The sequence below is a fragment of the Bubalus bubalis genome, chromosome 4, assembly GCF_019923935.1.
Source record: "Bubalus bubalis isolate 160015118507 breed Murrah chromosome 4, NDDB_SH_1, whole genome shotgun sequence".
Taxonomy (NCBI): Eukaryota; Metazoa; Chordata; class Mammalia; order Artiodactyla; family Bovidae; genus Bubalus; species Bubalus bubalis.
The window spans coordinates 61,418,528-61,440,934 of record NC_059160.1 but is presented as its reverse complement, the minus strand read 5'-3'; the positions used below and the strand labels follow the sequence as shown (position 1 = coordinate 61,440,934).

Genomic DNA, 22,407 nt, shown 5'->3' with positions numbered 1-22,407 from the left:
TTACTTCTTTAAGATCAATGAAATTCTTTCAATTAACTCTGTAAAAGCTTGTTTCACTTGTTTGTTCCTCAGACTATAAATAAACGGGTTTAACATGGGGGCAGTCACTTCATCCTTTGCTGAAGGTTTGACATAGATGAAAATACAGCTTCCATAGGTGATAGAAATCACAATCAGGTGAGAAGAGTAGGTAGAAAAGGCCTTCATTTTTTGCTGAGCTGAAGGCAACTTTATGATAGTCTTGATGGTGTATGTATAAGACATAAACACACACAGAAATGTCCCAATGAGAGTCAACACAGCAACGGTAAAAACCATCTGTTCTAGGAACCATGTGTCTGAACAAGAGATTTTTAGCACAGGAAAAGCATCACAGAGAAAATGATCAATGATGTTAGAGTCACAGAATTCCAGTTCTAAGCCCAGGGAAGCTGGTGGAAATATGACCAGGCAACCTGCTATCCAACAGCGAATAAAAAGTCTTCCACAGACTCTACTGTTCATGATGGTTGCATAATGTAAAGGTTTGCAGATGGCCACATAGTGGTCGTAGGACATGATGGCCAGGAGAAAAAATTCTGTTGCTGCAAAAGTGAAGATAAAAAATATTTGACTAAAACAAGCATTATAGGAAATAGTCTTGTCCCCAGTTGATAAGCTGTATAAGAATCTGGGAATGCAGACCATGGTGAATAAGGTTTCTAAAAAGGAGAAGTTTTTGAGGAAAAAGTACATGGCAGTTTTAAGGCGAGAATCTACTAAAGTGATTATAATGATGATCAGGTTCCCAGTGACACTCAATGTGTAGGAAGCAAATAGAAGTGTAAAAACCAGAACTTGCATTGGAGGATCATCTGTTAGTCCCAGGAGAATGAATGTAGGTAATGATGTATGGTTTCTCATCACTGACTTGTACTTCTTCTCAAGCTCCTCACAAAGTCAAGTGACACTGAACTGAGAAAACCTGTATGGAATTATGAGGCCATAGCTACTGAGAAAAACAATCCAATTAATGTAATGAATAGTCATATTCTTCTTTGATGACAATGACAGATCAAAACTCGAATTGTCAGCTCTTTTGGTGTTTCTTATAGGTATCCTCAACTGGAACTAGTGGAGGTGATGGAATTCCAGTTGAGTGATTTCAAATTTTCAAATTCCAGTTGAACAATTTCAAATCCTGAAAGATGACGCTGTGAAAGTGCTGCACTCAATATTCGAGCACAGTTGTAAAACTCAGCAGTAGCAACACGACTGGAAAAGGTCAGGTTTCATTCCAATCCCAAAGAAAGGCAATGCCAAAGAATGCTCAAACTACCGCACAATTGCACTCATCTCGCACGCTAGTAAAGTAATGCTCAAAATTCTCCAAGCCAGGCTTCAGCAATACATGAACCATGAACTTCCAGATGTTCAAGCTGGTTTTAGAAAAGGCAGAGGAACCAGAGATTAAATTGCCAACATCCGCTGGATCATCAAAAAAGCAAGAGAGTTCCAGAAAAACATCTATTTCTGCTTTATTGACTATGCCAAAGGCTTTGACTGTGTGGATCACAATAAACTGGAAAATTCTGAAAGAGATGGGAATACCACACCACCTGACCTGCCTCTTGAGAAATCTGTACGCAGGTCAGGAAGCAACAGTTAGTACTGGACATGGAACAACAGACTGGTTCCAAATATGAAACAGAGTATGTCAAGGCTGTGTATTGTCACCCTGCTTATTTAACTTATATGCAGAGTACATCATGAGAAATGCTGGGTTGGATGAAGCACAAGCTTGAATCAAGATTACTGGGAGAAATATCAATAATGTCAGATATGCAGATGACACCACACTTATGGCAGAAATCTAAAAACTAAAGAACCTCTTGATGAAAGTGAAAGAGGAGAATGAAAAAGTTGGCTTAAAGCTCAACATTCAGACAACATCCAGTGCCATCACTTCATGGGAAATAGATGGGGAAATAGTGGAAACAGTGGCTAAATTTATTTGGGGGGACTCCAAAATCACTGCAGATGGTGACTGCTGCCATGAAATTAAAAGACGCTTACTCTTCGAAGAAAAGTTATGACCAAAATAGACAGCATATTAAAAAGCAGAGACATTACTTTGCCAACAAAGTTCCATCTAGTCAAGGCTATGGTTTTCTAGTAGTCATGTATGGATGTGAGAGTTGGACTATAAAGAATGCTGAGCACCAAATAATTGATGCTTTTGAACTGTGGTGTTGGAGAAGACTCTTGAGAGTCCCTTGGACTGCAAGGAGGTCCAACCAGTCCTTCCTAAAGGAGATCAGTCCTGAATGTTCATTGGAAGGACAGATGTTGAAGCTTAAACTCCACTTTGGCCACCTGATGGAAGAGTTGACTCATTAGAAAAAACCCTGATGATGGGAAAGATTGAGGGCAGGAGGAGAAGGGTATGACAGAGGATGAGATGGTTGGATGGCATCACTGACTCTTTGGACATGAGTTTGGGTAAACTCTGGGAGTTGGTGATGGTCATGGAGGCCTGGCATGCTGCAGTCCATGGGGTCGCAAAGAGTCAGACACGACTGAGCGACTGAACTGAACTGAATTGTAAAATTGTACTCACCTTTTGAGACTGCCCTGGTTGTTAAACAGGTATGGTGGACTCTCTTAGTTTCCTGTGGAGTGATGTATAATGAAAAGTTTATTTCCTGGGATTTCTGCACAATCTCGAGTAAGACGCAATGTTCTTATATGCCCTTTCCTTTTTATCCTCAGTGTTTCCAATGATATTTAGTTCATGTAATAATTGTGCATATTGATTGAGATAATCCATGCAGAGTGCCCAGTAGATGGTGAGTGAAAGCCACTACCCCTCCTTATTTTTCTCCTTCATTTTCTTTCTCCTCTTCCTCCTTTTCTTTTTGCTTCAGGTCTATGTGCATGCTATGTTGCTTCAGTCGTGTCTGACTCTTTGTGACCCAATGGACTGTAGCCCACCAGGCTCATCTGTCCATCGGATTTTCCAGGCAAGAATACTAAAGTAGGTTGCCATGCCCTCCTCTAGGGGTTCTTCCCAACCCGGGGATGAAACTTACATCTCTTACTTCTCCTGTATTGGCAGATGTGTTCTTTACCAGTAGCGCCACCTGGGAATCCTTACAGCTATTGTGTTCCTTTCTTGTGTTCTGTATAAAGCTGGTAGATAACCTGTTCAGTGTTGTGTGGAGAAATATTGAGAGCAGAGTTCAGACCTGCAATTGTGGACATGAGGCAATACATATTCTACATTTCTTACTCAGCTGTTATTGATTAATTACTTGGGTAGTAATTTCTTTTATAAGTAAAGAATTTAAGTCATTTATTTTTTTAAATTTTATTTTATTTTATTTTTTCTTTTTATTTATTTATTTATTTTGTAAATTTTATTTTATTTTTAAATTTTACATAATTGTATTAGTTTTGCCAAATATCAAAATGAATCCACCACAGGTATACATGTGTTCCCCATCCTGAACCCTCCTCCCTCCTCCCTCCCCATACCATCCCTCTGGGTCGTCCCAGTGCACCAGCCCCAAGCATCCAGTATCGTGCATCGAACCTGGACTGGCAACTCGTTTCATACATGATATTTTACATGTTTCAATGCCATTCTCCCAAATCTTCTCACCCTCTCCCTCTCCCACAGAGTCCATAAGACTGTTCTATACATCAGTGTCTCTTTTGCTGTCTCGTACACAGGGTTATTGTTACCATCTTTCTAAATACCATATATATGCGTTAGTATACTGTATTGGTGTTTTTCTTTCTGGCTTACTTCACTCTGTATAATAGGCTCCAGTTTCACCCACCTCATTAGAACTGATTCAAAGGTATTCTTTTTAATGGCTGAGTAATACTCCATTGTGTATATGTACCACTGCTTTCTTATCCATTCATCTGCTGATGGACATCTAGGTTGCTTCCATGTCCTGGCTATTATAAACAGTGCTGCGATGAACATTGGGGTACACGTGTCTCTTTCCCTTCTGGTTTCCTCAGTGTGTATGCCCAGCAGTGGGATTGCTGGATCATAAGGCAGTTCTATTTCCAGTTTTTTAAGGAATCTCCACACTGTTCTCCATAGTGGCTGTACTAGTTTGCATTCCCACCAACAGTGTAAGAGGGTTCCCTTTTCTCCACACCCTCTCCAGCATTTATTTTAACTTTATAATATTGTATTGATTTTGCTATATATCAAAATGAATCCACCACAGGTATACATGTATTCCCCATCCTGAACCTTCCTCCCTCCTCCCTCCCCATACCATCCCTCTGGGTCGTCCCAGTGCACCAGCCCCAAGCATCTAGTATCATGCATCAAACCTGGACTGGCGACTCATTTTTTCATATATGATATTATACATGTTTCAATGCCATTCTCCCAAATCATCCCACCCTCTCCCTCTCCTACCAAGTCCAAAAGACTGTTCTATACATCAGTGTCTCTTTTGCTGTCTCATATACAGGGTTATTGTTACCATCTTTCTAAATTCTATATATATGCGTTAGTATACTGTATTGGTGTTTTTCTTTCTGGCTTACTTCACTCTATAATAGGCTCCAGTTTCATCCACCTCATTAGAACTGATTCATATGTCATTTATTTTTTCATCCATTCTAAGGAGTAAAGAATTTTCAATTGAAAAATTAACTTGTTTGTTATATGAGTCATTTCACTTTTTTTTGGTTAGAAACTTTTATTTTTTATTATTTTTAAAATTTTAAATGCGGGCTAATTACTTTACAATATTGTATTGGTTTACAATCTACCCCACAAGAAACCTACAGATGTGTTCTCCTACGTTCTGGTGAAACAAGGCATGTCATTTCTATGAAGACAGTAAGAAACATCAGCATCACACTATGATAGATAGATAATAAATTACTTATGATTAATAGGCATCTCTATAGAACAGGGGCACGAATCTAGAATCAAATGGAGAAATAACTAGCTCATAATTAAAGGGTAAAGGAATTGGCCCTCTGAACTAAGCTGAGAAAATTCTGAAGCTCTCAGTGTTCCACTGTAACATCCTCACTCAGACCATAGTTCCAGATCCCCAAACTGTCCTCCCTTTCTAGTCACTGATTCTTACCTTCTGTGATCCCAGATGTTAGGTGAATGTTCTGGTAAACCACTTTTGTTCAGGTGTATTTTCTGTTTGGTATATTTCAAAAATATTTGCATTTATCATTAGCTCACTATAAGTTGATCACTGATGGCAACATTGTTGGAAATTTGGCACTCTAAGTGTATTATAGGTACATGTTGGTATAAATCTGTATTGATTCATAAGAGTGATATCATAAGAAGGTCACTTTTCTTTGTTCCTACTGTTCTAGTGAGAACCCATGGATTCTTTCAAAACATATTGAGAACCTATGATATGTATGGTTCTTCTGTAGCTACTGAGAAGCAAAAGAGTGAGCAGATAACTTACCCATCTATAATGATATATGCAATGAATATTTCCAATGAGTGCAATCCTTTCAAATTTAATTTTTCTAAAGTTAAAATCCATATGCAGGTCAGGAAGCAACGGTTAGAACTGGACATGGAACAAATAGGAAAAGGTGTATGTCAAGGCTGTATATTGTCACCCTGTTTATTTAACTTATATGCAGAGTACATCATGAGAAATGCTGGGCTGGAAGAAGCACAAGCTGGAATCAAGTTTGCCGGGAGAAATATCAATAACCTCAGATATGCAGATGACACCACCCTTATGGCAGAAAGTGAAAAGGAACTAAAAAGCCTCTTGATGAAGGTGAAAGAGGAGAGTGAAAAAGTTGGCTTAAAGCTCAACATTCAGAAAACAAAGATCCTGGCATCTGGTCCCATCACTTCATGGGAAATAGATGGGGAAACAGTGGAAACAGTGTCAGACTTTATTTCTTTGGGCTCCAAAATTACTGCAGATGGTGACTGCAGCCATGAAATTAAAAGACGCTTACTCCTTGGAAGAAAAATTATGACCAACCTACATAGCATATTGTAAAGCAGAGACAATACTTGGCCGATAAAGGTCCGTCTAGTCAAGGCTTTGGTTTTTCCTGTGGTCATGTATGGATGTGAGAATTGGACTGTGAAGAAAGCTGAGGGCCTAAGAATTGATGCTTTTGAAGTGTGGTGTTGGAGAAGACTCTTGAGAGTCCCTTGGACTGCAAGGAGATCCAACCAGTCCATTCTGAAGGAGATCTGCCCTGGGATTTCTTTGGAAGGAGTAATACTAAAGCTGAAACTCCAGTACTTTGGGCACCTCATGCGAAGAGTTGACTCATTGGAAAAGACTCTGATGCTGGGAGGGATTGGGGACAGGAAGAGAAGGGGACGACAGAGGATGAGATGGTTGGATGGCATCACTGTTTCGATGGACGTGAGTCTGAGTGATCTCCGGGAGTTGGTGATGGACAAGGAGGCCTTGCGTGCTGCGATTCACGGGGTCGCAAAGAGTCGGACATGACTGAGCGACTGTACTGAATTGAACTGAACTGAAAGTGAAAATCTGTTAGAAATACTGATTTTTTTTTTTTAGATATATCCAGATTAATGTATTGCCGTCTCTGAGTTTTAAATAGATAAGTCTGATGGTTTGCCGACACCAAGGAACTAGAATAGTGAATGAAGAAAAAAACTGAAATTACCAAAGAACTTACTCCAATGGAAGGTAATCATGACTTTAATTAGCTGTGTAATCATAATCATCCCCAAGATGAAATTGAAAGTATAAATGGTCTCAAACACATGCACAAATGCCCCTCTCTTGAGGACATACATATTCACAGGCAGTTTTTGCAGTGGATAGTGCTGAGTTGCCAACTGACTCTCATTAAGGTTCTATTCTATTTAGACCTACGAATAAAGGTCTTATGTCTTAGAGTTGAAGTAACAAAATCATTTATTTAAAATATCTGAGAAATATAAGTTGATTCTTAGAAGATTTTGAAAATGGTAATTGCTGATGTCTCTCAGCAAGGATAGATTTTTACATAGTGAATAAAATGAATGTTTTATTGTCTCAGACTGTTATGTATGTGCAGGAGCCCGCCGTTTGGATAAATAGAGAGTCATTCCTGACTTAAGCTGAAACATGACCAATGAATCTAATGTGCACTGAATTTTGGCGAAATACCTGATAGAGGCAGCAATGGGAATAGGGTCCTTGGAGAAAATGCTGCCATTTTATTAGACACATTCCAAGAGTAAAACAATAATGTCCTGATGTAAACATATTTCTGGATACTCTTCAACCCACAAATAACAAAGTATTAAGAAAACACAACAGTATCGTGCTTCGAACCTGGACTGGCGACTCGTTTCTTATATGATGTTATACATATTTCAATGCCATTCTCCCAAATCATCCCATCCTCTCCCTCTCCCATAGAGTCCAAAAGACTGTTATATATGTCAAAACCAATACAATATTGTAAAGTTAAATAAAAAAAAAAAAAGAAAACACAACAAAGTGGCTTTATGTCTATGTTTTCAATGGAAAAATATTTACACAAGTATATTATATATATATGAAAGTTGTATACTTACAGTCAATTTCTAAGCCAAAAACTGTAAATATTTACATGCAAAATATATATTTTTATTATAATTTTTCTGTATTGTACCTCATGGATAAATCATTATTTAATAAAGCTTCTCATATTTAGCTATTATAAAAGTACATATTATGTTCTGTATAAATGTCTTTTATTTCCTTAGTTTATTTTATCAGAAAAAGAATTTTTGAGGCAAAAGCCTTACATTTTAGAATTTTGAAGTGTATTGTCAAATTTGGCTTCCAGTTTGTAATATTACTTACATAATACAAAAGTGTCTGGGTCTCTCTTTCACATTGTTGAGATTATGGGTTCTGAAGGAATTCCACCCTTATTTTTGCTTGAGTTCCGAATCAACTAGAATGAAGGTAAGTAAATGGAGATGAAAATACCAGTTTTATATAGAGGTATTGAAAACTTAGCTTTGAATATCCCGTAAAAAAATCTTGAGTTATATCTCTAGGTAGGCAGTGCTAGAAATCCACATCTACCCCACCACCTGGGACAGATCCTTTTGCTAAATGACTTCAAAGAGTATGAAATCTGTCTGTAGACATACAGTACATGACAGGAAATGGAATAGGATGGATCTAATATAGCGTATCATTGTTCAAAATCCACCCATTATGCCAATAGGTAGGAGGCAAGTCAGGGGTTGGCAGAACTAAAAGCCTGAGAAAAATGTCCAAATCTTAGAAATATAGAATGAACGTGATTGCCTGTCTTTGCAATCTGATTGTAAATAGGTTCATCCAAAAATTATTTAATATGCAGTAAAATATGTAGGTATTTGACTTTACTATATATTCCAGACTCTGTGAAGTGGCACATTAACTAATGATACCCTAAAGGTTACAATTTTATTGTATGATGTTAACCAGTCCAATATGTATTAGGTAGTTTCAGTTTCTAATATATATTGAGCAGTAGTCTTTTGATTATATATTTATTCCTTGATTTCTCCTCTGGAACAGCAGACTTACCATCTTACTTGTCCTACTATTTAAAATAAAAGAAAATATTTTGCATGTGTTTATTAAATAATTGTATGCCTCATATTTTTTTAACTTTAGGAACATTATTTCATAATAAAATAAACATCCATTTGGAAAGAATATAATGAGTAGGGACTATGTATTTCTTCCTAATATTTGCCACATTCCTATCCTAGTATCTTCTCTTAATCAGATCCGCTTACTCTTAAGCCTTTGGTTAACAACACCTATCGTTATATTCCTCAGTTCTTTTTCAAATAGAACAAATTCTATCTTTCCAGTTTTATTTTCCCGTTTTCAGTTCTTTTGAATATTTTTCTGAGCTTATGGTAAACATCTTAGAATTTAGTCAAAATCAGGGTACTAAATAAATTACCAAGGTTACTCTAAACCTGTAGTTTAAAATTTATTAGTACTTCCTAATATTTTCCAATACCATGTTTAGATATGTTATCTAATGCAAGTCATCTAAGACCAAGTAAGATCATTACTTTGCCGACAAAGGTCTGTATAGTCAAAGCTGTTGTTTTTCCAGTAGTTGTGTATGGATGTGAGAGCTGGACAATAAAAAAGGCTGAGTGCCAAAGAATTGATGCCTTTGAACTGTGGTGCTAGAGAAAACTCTGAAGAGTCCCTTGGACTGTAAGATCAAGCCAGTCAATCCTGCTGCTGCTGCTGCTGCTAAGTCGCTTCAGTCATGTCCAACTCTGTGCGACCCCATAGACAGCAGCCCACCAGGCTCCCCCGTCCCTGGGATCCTCCAGGCAAGAACACTGGAGTGGGTTGCCATTTCCTTCTCCAATGCAGGAAAGTGAAAAGTCAAAGTGAAGTTGCTCAGTCGTGTCCAACTCTTAGCGACCCCATGGACTGCAGCCTACCAGGCTCCTCCATCCATGGGATTTTCCAGGCAAGAATACTGGAGTGGGGTGCCATTGCCTTCTCCGCCAGTCAATCCTAAAGGAAATCAAACCTGAATATTTATTGGAAGAAGTAATACTGAAGCTTAGGTTCCAATACTTTGGCCACCTGATGCAAAGAGCTGACTCATTGGAAATGACCTTGATGATGGGCAAGATTGGAGGTAGGAGGAGAAGGGGACAACAGAGTATGAGATGGTTGGATAGCATCACCAACACAATGGACATGAGTTTGAGCAAACTCTGGGAAATAGTGAAGGACTGGAAAGCCTGACATGCTGCAATCCATGGTGTTGCAAAGAGTTGGACATGACTGAGTGACTGACCGAACAACAGCAAAGATCAAATGACGGTATAGACACACTAGTATTAAAAGACCGTAACTTAAAGATAAGTCAAATTTGGATATTTAAAAACTCTCACAGGGTATAGGTTCTTACACTATATAGATACAGAGTTCTTAGATTGTAGTCCTAACGTGCTATTTTGTGAAACAAACTTCTCTAGTGTTAAAGTGTTAGTCACTAAGTCATGTATGAGTCTTTGAACCCCATTGACTGTAGCCCACCAGGCTCCTCTGCCCATAGGACTCTCCAGGCAAGAATACTGGAATGGGTTGCCATGCCCTCTTCCAGGGGATCTTCCAGGTTCAGGGATTGAATCCTGGTCTGCTGCATTGCAGGCAAATTGTTTTCCATTTGAATTTCTAGGGAAGTCCCAATTTCTCTAATCCTAAATGTGTTAAAAGTATAAAGATGATTACAAATTCTTCCTCCCCAGTTTATAATTTTGTCAGCATCTGTTATTCGAAGATGTGGTTGATATACAATAACGTACTTGTTTAATGTATACAATTTGATGAGTTTGTACTTATGCTACATCAGTGAAACCATTACCACAGTCAAGGTAGAGGACAATCCATTCGAACTTTATTTTCAAGTAAAGGATACTGAATGTTTGTGTAGAATTTGGATTTTTTTTTTTTTCCAAAATCTAAAGCTTAACATTCAGAAAAGTAAGATCATGCCATCCGGTCCAAACCCTTCATGGCAAATAAATGGGAAAACAGTGGAAACAGTGGCTGAATTTATTTTTGGGGGCTCCAAAATCACTGCAGATGGAGACTGCATCCATGAAATTAAAAGATCCTCACTCCTTGGAAGGAATGTTATGACCCACCTAGATAGCATATTGAAAAGCAGAGACATTACTTTGCCAACAAAGGTCTGTCTACTCAGGCTATGGTTTCTCCAGTAGTCATGTATGAATGTGAGAGTTGGACTATAAAGAAAGCTGAGTGCCTAAGAATTGATGCTTTTGAACTGTGGTGTTGGAGAAGACTCTTGAGAGTCCCTTGGACTGTAAGGAGGTACAACCAGTCCTTCCTAAAGGAGATCAGTCCTGGGTGTTCATTGGAAGGACTGATGTTGAAACTGAAACTCCAATACTTTGGCCACCTGATGCAAAGAGCTGACTCATTTGAAAAGACTCTGATGCTCGGAAAGATTGAGGGCAGGAGGATAAGTGTATTACAGAGGATAAGATGGTTGGATGACATCACCAACTCAATGGACATGATGAGTTTGGGTAAACTCTGGGAGTTCGTAATGGATAGGGAGGCCTGGCGTGCTGCAGTCCATGGGGTTGCAAAGAGTCAGACATGACTGAGTGACTGAACTGAACTGAAAACCTGATGCAGTATCCTCTATATTGGATTCCTTCAGAATTTTAAAAAATATGAGTCTAACTTGCCTACTTTTAAAGATTCTGAAGTAATAATAAAGCAGGGAATTTGTTATACCACTCTATTTATTCTTCATTCTAAGCTAAAACAAATTTACTAAAAACCCTCAATCTTTTTAACAGTTATGCCAGAAAATATTAATTTCAGAAATATTTGTTTTTCTAAAAAAAATTCTCTATATATTTAAATCCTGTAAGCTGTTTTCACTGTTTCAGACACTGCATATTCAACCTTCTAATTTCCTCCTTATATTAATATCTATTCTTTGTTACTTATGGCATCTTCAAGAATATGTCTCATTATGTTTCTTAGCTATAAAGAACGTTTTATTATTTTTTATTTTAGGTTTGATATACTGGTGATAAATTCACTTTGATTTTTTTCTGGAAAATTCTGTTTTACTTTTTAAAAGTTTGGTATATAACACATTACAATGAGGGCACATCACCAGGTCTTCCTGTTTCCCACAGCACTGATAAGAGTCTCTTGTATACAGGTTTTTTTTTTTTTTTTAAAACATATACATATGTTACTTGTGAAAATATACCTAAGATTTTAATTGCTGATCATGCAGTGTATTTTACAAAGTGCATGTACCAATTACATTCCTGTGGAGAGTGTATAAGAATTCCAGTTTTTCGCCATCTCATTTGGACTCTTTGTGGGTGCCTACATGTGTGTTTGTAGTCATATGTTGTTTTCATATACTTACTTCCCAAATATATATTTATTTGGCCAGACCATGCATGAGGCATGCAGGATCTTAGTTCCCTGACCAGGGATTGAACCCTGGGCCCTCAGCAATGAAATCACAGAGTCTTAATCACTGGACCACCAGGGAAGTCCCAAAATATCTATTTATGTAAGGTACATGTTTAAGATATTTTGCTCATTTTCTTTGCTTTTCAAATCAGTTTTATTTAGATATAAATTATATACAATGAAATGCATTCATTTTAACTGTAAATTTTGAGAAATTTTGAAAAATACAGCCATCCAAGTAATTACCACACCACAAGATATATAATGTCTCCCAAATCCCCAAAGCATTCCCTCATCAGTATATAGCTCACTTTGATCTCATTTGATCATTGACCTGCTTTTTGTCAGTACAGGTTTGTCTTTCCCTTTCTGGAGTGTTAAATTTAGGGAACACAGCATGTACTGTTTTGTGTCTGATAACTTTCACTCAGCATAATCTTTCTGAAATTTTCTATTTTATTTGTCTTAGCAGTTTATATCTTTGCACAGTTGAGTGTTTTGTTTTTTTTTTTTTTACTATTTTTATTTATTTATTTATTTTCTTTTTTTAAAATATAAATTTATTTATTTTAATCAAAGGTTAATTACTTTACAATATTGTACTGGTATTGCCATACATCAACATGAATCCGCCACGAGTGTGCACACGTTCCCCATCCTGAACCCCCCTTTTTAAATTGTATGAATAAACTAAAATATGCTTCTCTGTTTATTTTTAAACAAGTATTTGACATATTTGCAACTCTGAGCTCTATGAGTTAAATGGCTACAAAAAATCATGTATATCATTTTGGGGGATGTCGATTTCCATTTTTCTTAGGTAAATAGGAGAGTAATAGCTGAGATGTACGGTAACTATGTTTAACTTTTTAAGAACTTGCCAGAATGTTTTCCCAAGCAGTTGTTTCACTTCACATATGCCCACCAGCACTGAATGATAGTTCCAGTTGTTCTCTGTGCTTGTGACTTACATTGTCAGCATATATTGTGACAATTGTGGCCATTAGAGTGAATATTTGACTCATTTCAATTTTAATATTCTAATGATAATGATTTTGAGCTTCTTTCCAAGTTCCTATTGATTATTCTTATATGCCAAAGAATGCTCAAACTACCGCACAATTGCACTCATCTCACACGCTAGTAAAGTAATGCTCAAAATTCTCCAAGACAGGCTTCAACAATACGCAAACCATGAACTTCCTGATGTTCAAGCCGGTTTTAGAAAAGGCAGAGGAACCAGAGATCAAATTGCCAACATCCACTGGATCATTGAAAAAGCAAGAGAGTTCCAGAAAAAACATCTATTTCTGCTTTATTGCCAAAGCCTTTGACTGTGTGGATCAAAATAAACTGTGGAAAATTCTGAAAGAGATGGGAATACCAGACCACCTGATCTGCCTCTTGATAAATTTGTATGCAGGTCAGGAAGCAACAGCTAGAACTGGACATGGAACAACAGACTGGTTCCAAATAGGAAAAGGAGTACATCAAGGCTGTATATTGTCACCCTGCTTATTTAACTTATTTGCAGAGTACATCATGAGAAATGCTGGACTGGAAGAAGCACAAGCTGGAATCAAGATTGCTGGGAGAAATATCAATAACCTCAGATATGCAGATGACACCACCCTTATGGCAGAAAGTGAAGAGGAACTCAAAAGCCTTTTGATGAAAGTGAAAGTGGAGAGTGAAAAAGTTGGCTTAAAGCTCAACATTCAGAAAACGAAGATCATGGCATCCGGTCCCATCACTTCATGGGAAATAGATGGGGAAACAGTGGAAACAGTGTCAGACTTTATTTTTGGGGGCTCCAAAATCACTGTAGATGGTGACTGCAGCCATGAAATTAAAAGACGCTTATTCCTTAGAAGGAAAGTTATGACCAACCTAGATAACATGTTGAAAAGCAGAGACATTACTTTGCCAACAAAGGTTCGTCTAGTCAAGGCTACGGTTTTTCTTGTGGTCATGTATGGTTGTGAGTGTTGGACTGTGAAGAAGGCTGAGTGCTGAAGAACTGATGCTTTTGAACTGTGGTGTTGGAGAAGACTCTTGATAGTCGCTTGGACTGCAAGGAGATCCAACCAGTCCATTCTGAAGGAGATCAGCCCTGGGATTTCTTTGGAAGGAATGATGCTAAAGCTGAAACTCCAGTACTTTGACCACCTCATGCGAAGAGCTGACTCATTGGAAAAGACTCTGATGCTGGGAGGTATTGGAGGCAGGAGGAGAAAGGGATGACAGAGGATGAGATGGCTGGATGGCATCACTGACTCGATGGATGTGAGTCTCAGTGAACTCTGGGAGTTGGTGATGGACAGGGAGGCCTGGCATGCTGCGATTCATGGGGTTGCAAAAAGTCGGACACGACTGAGCGACTGATCTGATCTGATCTGATTGACTATTCATGTGATTCCTTTATGAAGTGTCTATTAAGTTTTCTTGTCATTTTTATTTGGTAATTATCATTTACCTGGTAATTATAATTTATCCGGTAAACATAGTGCTGGCTTAAACTCATCATTCAAAAAACTAAGAGCATGGCATCCGGTCCCATCACTTCATGCATATAGATGGGGAAACAGTGAAAATCGTGACAGATTCATTTTCTTGGGCTCCAAAATCACTGTGCCATGAAATTAAAATCTGTAGCCATGAAATTCAAAGATACTTGCTTCTTGGAAGAAAAGCTATGACAAATCTAAACAGTGTGCTAAAAAGCAGAGACATCACTTTGTCAACAAATGTCTGGATAGTCAAAGCTATGGTTTTTCTAGTAGTTATGTGACATAAGAGTTGCATCATAAAGAAAGTTGATTTTTGCTATGGTCTCTTTTGTTTCTTTTGCATTTATTTCTGCTCTAATTTTTAAGATTTCTTTCCTTCTACTAACCCTGGGGTTCTTCATTTCTTCCTTTCTAGTTGCTTTAGGTGTAGAGTTAGGTTATTTATTTGACTTTTTTCTTGTTTCTTGAGGTGTGCCTGTATTGCTATGAACTTTCCCCTTAGGACTGCTTTTACCGTGTCCCACAGGTTTTGGGTTGTTGTGTTTTCATTTTCATTCGTTTCTATGCAAATTTTGATTTCTTTTTGATTTCTTCTGTGATTTGTTGGTTATTCAGCAGCGTGTTGTTCAGCCTCCATATGTTGGATTTTTTAATAGTTTTTCTCCTGTAATTGAGATCTAATCTTACTGCATTGTGGTCAGAAAAGATGCTTGGAATGATTTCTATTTTTTTGAATTTACCAAGGCTAGCTTTATGGCCCAGGATGTGATCTATCCTGGAGAAGGTTCCATGTGCGCTTGAGAAGAAGGTGAAATTCATTGTTTTGGGATGAAATGTCCTATAGATATCAATTAGGTCTAACTGGTCTATTGTATCGTTTAAAGTTTGTGTTTCCTTGTTAATTTTCTGTTTAGTTGATCTATCCATAGGTGTGAGTGGGATATTAAAGTCTCCCACTATTATTGTGTTATTGTTAATTTCTTCTTTCATACTTGTTAGCATTTGTCTTACATACTGCGGTGCTCCCGTGTTGGGTGCATATATATTTATAATTGTTATATCTTCTTCTTGGATTGATCCTTTGATCATTATGTAGTGACCATCTTTGTCTCTTTCACAGTCTTTGTTTTAAAGTCTATTTTATCTGATATGAGTATTGCTACTCCTGCTTTCTTTTGGTCCCTATTTGCATGGAAAATCTTTTTCCAGCCCTTCACTTTCAGTCTGTATGTGTCCCCTGTTTTGAGGTGGGTCTCTTGTAGACAACATATGCAGGGGTCTTGTTTTTGTATCCATTCAGCCAGTCTTTGTCTTTTGGTTGGGGCATTCAACCCATTTACGTTTAAGGTAATTACTGATAAGTATGACCCCGTTGCCATTTACTTTATTGTTTTGGGTTCGAATTTATACACCATTTTTGTGTTTCCTGTCTAGAGAATATCCTTTAGTATTTGTTGGAGAGCTGGTTTGGTGGTGCAGAATTCTCTCAGCTTTTGCTTGTCTGAAAAGCTTTTGATTTCTCCTTCATACTTGAATGAGATCCTTGCTGGGTACAATAATCTGGGCTGTAGGTTATTTTCTTTCATCATTTTAAGTATGTCTTGCCATTCCCTCCTGGCTTGAAGAGTTTCTATTGAAAGATCAGCTGTTATCCTTATGGGAATTCCCTTGTGTGTTATTTGTTGTTTTTCCCTTGCTGCTTTTAATATTTGTTCAAAAGAGACCATAGCAAAAATCAACAAAACCAAAAGCTGGTTCTTTGAAAGGATAAATAAAATCGACAAAGCATTAGCCAGACTCATCAAGAAACAAAGGGAGAAAAATCAAATCAATAAAATTAGAAATGAAAATGGAGAGATCACAACAGACAACACAGAAATACAAAGGATCATAAGAGAGTACTATCAACAATTATATGCCAATAAATGGACAACGAGGAAGAAATGGACAAATTCTTAGAAAAGTACAACTTTCCAAAACTCGATCAGGAAGAAATAGAAAAGCTTAACAGACCCATCACAAGCACGGAGATTGAAACTGTAATAAAAAATCTTCCAGCAAACAAAACCCCAGGTCCAGACGGCTTCACAGCTGAATTCTACCAAAAATTTAGAGAAGAGCTAACACCTATCCTGCTCAAACTCTTCCAGAAAATTGCAGAGGATGGTAAACTTCCAAACTCATTCTATGAGGCCACCATCACCCTAATACCAAAACCTGACAAAGATCCCCAAAAAAAGAAAACTACAGGCCAATATCACTGATGAACATAGATGCAAAAATCCTCAACAAAATTCTAGCAATCAGAATCCAACAACACATTAAAAAGATCATACACCATGACCAAGTGGGCTTTATCCCAGGGATGCAAGGATTCTTCAATATCCGCAAATCAATCAATGTAATACACCACATTAACAAACTGAAAAATAAAAACCATATGATTATCTCAATAGATGCAGAGAAAGCCTTTGACAAAATTCAACATCCATTTATGATAAAAACTCTCCAGAAAGCAGGAATAGAAGGAACATGCCTCAACATAATAAAAGCTATATATGACAAACCCACAGCAAACATTATCCTCAATGGTGAAAAATTGAAAGCATTTCCTCTAAAGTCAGGAACAAGACAAGGGTGCCCACTCTCACCATTACTATTCAACATAGTTTTGGAAGTTTTGGCCACAGCAATCAGAACAGAAAAAGAAATAAAAGGAATCCAAATTGGAAAAGAAGAAGTAAAGCTCTCACTGTTTGCAGATGACATGATCCTCTACATAGAAAACCCTAAGACTCCACCAGAAAATTACTAGAACTAATCAATGACTATAGTAAAGTTGCAGGATATAAAATCAACACACAGAAATCCCTTGCATTCCTATACACTAATAATGAGCAAACAGAAAAAGAAATTAAGGAAACAATTCCATTCACCATTGCAACGGAAAGAATAAAATACTTAGGAATATATCTACCTAAAGAATCTAAAGACCTATATATAGAAAACTATAAAACACTAGTGAAAGAAATCAAAGAGGACACTAACAGATGGAGAAATATACCATGTTCATGGATTGGAAGAATCAATGTAGTGAAAATGAGTATACTACCCAAAGCAATCTATAGATTCAATGCAATCCCTATCAAGCTACCAACAGCATTCTTCACAGAGCTAGAACAAATAATTTCACAATTTGTATGGAAAAACAAAAAACCTCGAATAGCCAAAGCGATCTTGAGAAAGAAGAATGGAACTGGAGGAATCAACCTACCTGACTTCAGGCTCTACTACAAAGCCACAGTTATCAAGACAGTATGGTACTGGCACAAAGACAGAAATATAGATCAATGGAACAAAATAGAAAGCCCAGAGATAAATCCACGCACATATGGACACCTTATCTTTGACAAAGGAGGCAAGAATATACAATGGATTAAAGACAATCTCTTTAACAAGTGGTGCTGGGAACTCTGGTCAACCACTTGTAAAAGAATGAAACTAGAACACTTTCTAACACCATACACAAAAATAAACTCAAAATGGATTAAAGATCTAAACGTAAGACCAGAAACTATAAAACTCCTAGAGGAGAACATAGGCAAAACACTCTCTGACATACATCACAGCAGGATCCTCTATGACCCACCTCCCAGAATATTGGCAATAAAAGCAAAAATAAACAAATGGGACCTAATTAACCTTAAAAGCTTCTGCACATCAAAGGAAACTATTAGCAAGGTGAAAAGACAGCCTTCAGAATGGGAGAAGATAATAGCAAATGAAGCAACTGACAAACAACTAATCTCGCGAATATACAAGCAACTCCTACAGCTCAACTCCAGAAAAATAAATGACCCAATCAAAAAATGGGCCAAAGAACTAAATAGACGTTTCTCCAAAGAAGACATACAGATGGCTAACAAACACATGAAAAGATGCTCAACATCACTCATTATCAGAGAAATGCAAATCAAAACCACTATGAGGTACCATTTCACACCAGTCAGAATGGCTGCGATCCAAAAGTCTACAAGTAATAAATGCAAAAAGAATACATTTGAATCAGTTCTAATGAGGTGGATGAAACTGGAGCCTATTATACAGAGTGAAGTAAGCCAGAAAGAAAAACACCAATACAGTATACTAACGCATATATATGGAATTTAGAAAGATGGTAACAATAACCCTGTGTACGAGACAGCAAAAGAGACACTGATGTATAGAACAGTCTTATGGACTCTGTGGGAGAGGGAGAGGGTGGGAAGATTTGGGAGAATGGCATTTAAACATGTAAAATATCATGTATGAAATGAGTTGCCAGTCCAGGTTCGATGCACGATACTGGATGCTTGGGGCTGGTGCACTGGGACGACCCAGAGGGATGGAATGGGGAGGGAGGAGGGAGGAGGGTTCAGGATGGGGAACACATGTATACCTGTGGCGGATTCATTTTGATATTTGGCAAATCTAATACAGTTATGTAAAGTTTAAAAACAAAATAAAATTAAAAAAAAATAATAAATAAATAAATAAAACCAGCTTGAAAAAAAAAAAAAATAAAGAAAGTTGAAGAATTAATGCTTTTGAACTGTGGTTCTGGAGGAGACTCTTAAGAGTCCCTTGGACTGCATGGAGGTCAAACCAGTCAGTCCTAAAGGAAATAAACCATGAAAATTCACTGGAAGTATTGATGCTGAAGCTGAAGCTCCAACACTTTGGCCACCTGATGCAAAGAGTTGACTGATTTGAAAAGGCCGTGATGCTGGGAAGGATTGAAGGCAAGAAGAGAAGGGGGCTATGGAGGATGAGGTGGTTGAATGGCATTAATGACTCAGTGGACATGGGTTTGAGTCAACTCCAGGAGATGGTGAAGAACAGGGAAGCCTAGCATGGTACAGTCCATGGGGTCACAGAGCTGGACACAACTGAGTGACTGAACAAAAACAACAACAATTATCACTGAGGTTTGATAACAAATTTTTAAAGATGTTTGCATGTGTCATCATAAGGAGTGTTGATCTACAATTTTATTCTTGTAATTTCTTGGCCTGGTATTTGTATCAAGTTTATATGGATTTCATAAAGATTGAAAAGTGTTATCTTTTGTGTGTTCTGTAATAATTTGCATAGAATGTGTTATTTGTCTTTTGATAGTATTCATCCACATGATTTTGAGTCAACATGATTTTGGAGTTTTCTTTGTGAAAAGATTTTTAAATTTTAATTTAATTTCTGAAACAGAAAGAAAGGTACTAAAAGAAAGATTCCCTATTTATTTTCGAGTTAGGTTTGTAATATTTATCTTTCAAGTAACTTTTATATTTCACCTAAGATGTTAAAAATATTGGTTTAACATTGCCAGTAATCATCTCTTATTGATATGTTAACATGTGGAAGCTCAACAGACTGACAATAACTAGACATATTGTGGTAATGATGGTGATGATTTTATCATGTATAAAAATATGGAGTCACTGTGCATTTGAAGGAAATAAATAGTGTATATCAATTATAATTCTAAAACAGGAAAGACTTCTCTATGCCAATAATATAAAATTACTGGGAATATAATTTTAAAGAAGCAAAAGGAATGACTTAAACATGGCAGGTCTGGTTAAAGAATTACAAGTGATATATTTTGTTCTTCATAGAGCAATTGTTCAATAATTAGTTCTTCAGTATATGAATGGAAGGGAAAATTAATGATTAAGTGGCTCTGAAGTCAACCTGATTGGTCTACAAGCTAAAAAAAATATGAAATTCTCTCTTAAATTTGTGAAAATGAGATATATGTGAACTTTTTGAGCTCGCCTATTGACAGATACTTTTACTATCTTAAGAGAAATGCAATTTTTTTGAGTGAGCCATCAAAGGCTTGTTTAACTTGCTTATTCCTCAGAGTATATATAAAAGGATTCAACATTGGTGATATGGAAGAAATAAGCAGTGATACACCTTTGTTAATATTTACCTCTTCTTTTGCAGATGGTTTGATATAGATGAAGATGCAACTGCCATAAGAGATGGAAAGTACAATCATGTGGGAAGAACATGTAGAAAAAGCTTTTTTTCTTTGTTGAAGAGAAGGGAATTTTAGAATTGTCCTTATAATGTAAATGTAGGAGAGAACTACACAAAGAAGAGTGATGATGAGGATCAGTACGGAGCAGGCTATAACCATCTGCTCAATTAACCATGTGTCTGAGCATGAGATCTTCAGGAGAGGTGACACATCACAGGCAAAATGATCAATGATGTTTGAATCACAGAATTCCAGATGAAAATCTAAGCTGAGTGGTGGGAGGATAGTCATAAGTGCTGCCATCCAGCAGCAGATGACCATTGTTTTGCACAGTTTGTTGCTCATGATCATCATATAATGTAAGGGTTTGCAGATGGCCACGTAACGATCATACGACATGGTTGCCAAGAGAAAAAATTCAGTTACCCCAAAGAGATCAGTTAAAAATAGTTGTATGAAACATGCCTTATAGGTAATCACTCTATCCCCAGTTGATAGATTGTAGAGGAATCTTGGAATACAGGTGGTTGTAAACAAGATTTCTAAGAAAGAGAAATTTTGGAGAAAAAAATACATGGGTGTTTTAAGGTGGGGATCCGTCAGGGTTAGGGTAATAATGGTCAGATTTCCAGATATACTCAAAATGTAGGTGATAAATAGAAAAATAAAGAGTAAAATCTGCAACTGAGGATCATCTGTCAGTCCCAGAAGGATGAATACTGTTACTGTGGTGTGATTTCTCATTATTGACTCCTGGATTTTGCCAAACCTACCTGTAAATGTCAGAGAGATTTGAACTGCAGAATTCAATGATGAAAACTGCCAATGATGAGAACTCTCTTGCTTATTTGACTCATCCAACATCCACGGGCTTTACTTGTTGATCTAAGGAATACATTTCTTGTTTTACATGAGCTGAATTTCCCCATCTACGTGTACCTAATGATCAAATGAAACTTTTAAATATGTTTTAATTGCTGATTTACAGCCTAACTTTTCTTTTAGTAAACTCCCAAATTAATTTATAATTAATTAAGCATTTAACTTTTAGCCTGGGTGGTATATTAATTACATTAATTTTTCATTTTGTATATTATAGATATTTTTATACGGCCAAATGTTTCCTTTAACTCATAAGGTAAATTAAAAAAATATTAACTTCAATTTCATTCCTTTGCTTTATAATTTGGGAAATGTTAAAATCCTAAAATAAAATTTTGTGTGCTCACTCAGTCGTGTCTGACTCTTTGTGACCCTAGGGACTGTAGCCCACCAGGATTCTCTGTCCATGGAATTTTCCAGGCAAGAATACTGGAATGCCTTTCCATTTCCTCCTCAAGGAGATATTCCTGGCCCAGGGACTGACCCTACATCTCTGTGTCTCCTGCATTGGCAGGCAGGTTCTTTACCACTGTGCCACCTGGGATTTTAAACTTTCAGTTTTATCTAAAACATAAATTTTGCTTTCTAAAGATTGATAATTCATTATAATGGCAAAACATATCTTTATTCTAAAGCATTTACATTTGTAATCTTAAGTTTAAAGTGTAAGATAAACTACCTGTATCTTGAATCTTCTCATTGGATAACACTGTGTAGTACAATCTGCCTATTTTGTTACACTGTTCATCACATTGTGAGGTAATGCTGAGTGCAATGAATGAACTGCTGAAGGATGTAAAAGGTGTACTTTGATGCTTTCATTTAACACTCAGATTGAAGCACATTTACATGCTCTATTATGGTTAAAAAGTCAATACAAAACTTGATGAATATCCTCATCAAGAAACTCTCTTTACTCCATTTTCATTTCTTTCAAGTACACATTTTTGCCTTTACTTTTTCCTGTTGCATTTTTTCTCAGACACTTACTGTCTAGATTTGA

The 22,407-nt window shown here is 37.0% G+C and overlaps 2 protein-coding genes across 2 annotated transcripts; both read right to left on the bottom strand.

Annotated features, from left to right (window-relative positions):
* On the bottom strand, positions 1 to 903 carry LOC102409814 (olfactory receptor 6C2-like). Its single transcript, XM_045165195.1, has one exon. It carries the CDS (start codon positions 901 to 903, stop codon positions 1 to 3), a length of 903 nt encoding a protein of 300 aa, XP_045021130.1.
* A 19,427-nt stretch (positions 904 to 20,330) lies between these two features.
* On the bottom strand, positions 20,331 to 21,266 carry LOC102399148 (olfactory receptor 6C68-like). The gene has a single exon (XM_025282441.3). The coding sequence runs from the start codon at positions 21,264 to 21,266 to the stop codon at positions 20,331 to 20,333; it is 936 nt and encodes a 311-aa protein (XP_025138226.2).
* Positions 21,267 to 22,407: the final 1,141 nt, after the last annotated feature.

Excerpts from the sequence above, each read along its gene's own strand:
- LOC102409814 (XM_045165195.1), bottom strand. The coding sequence starts at position 903 with ATGAGAAACCATACATCATTACCTACATTCATTCTCCTGGGACTAACA.
- LOC102399148 (XM_025282441.3), bottom strand. The coding sequence starts at position 21,266 with ATGAGAAATCACACCACAGTAACAGTATTCATCCTTCTGGGACTGACA.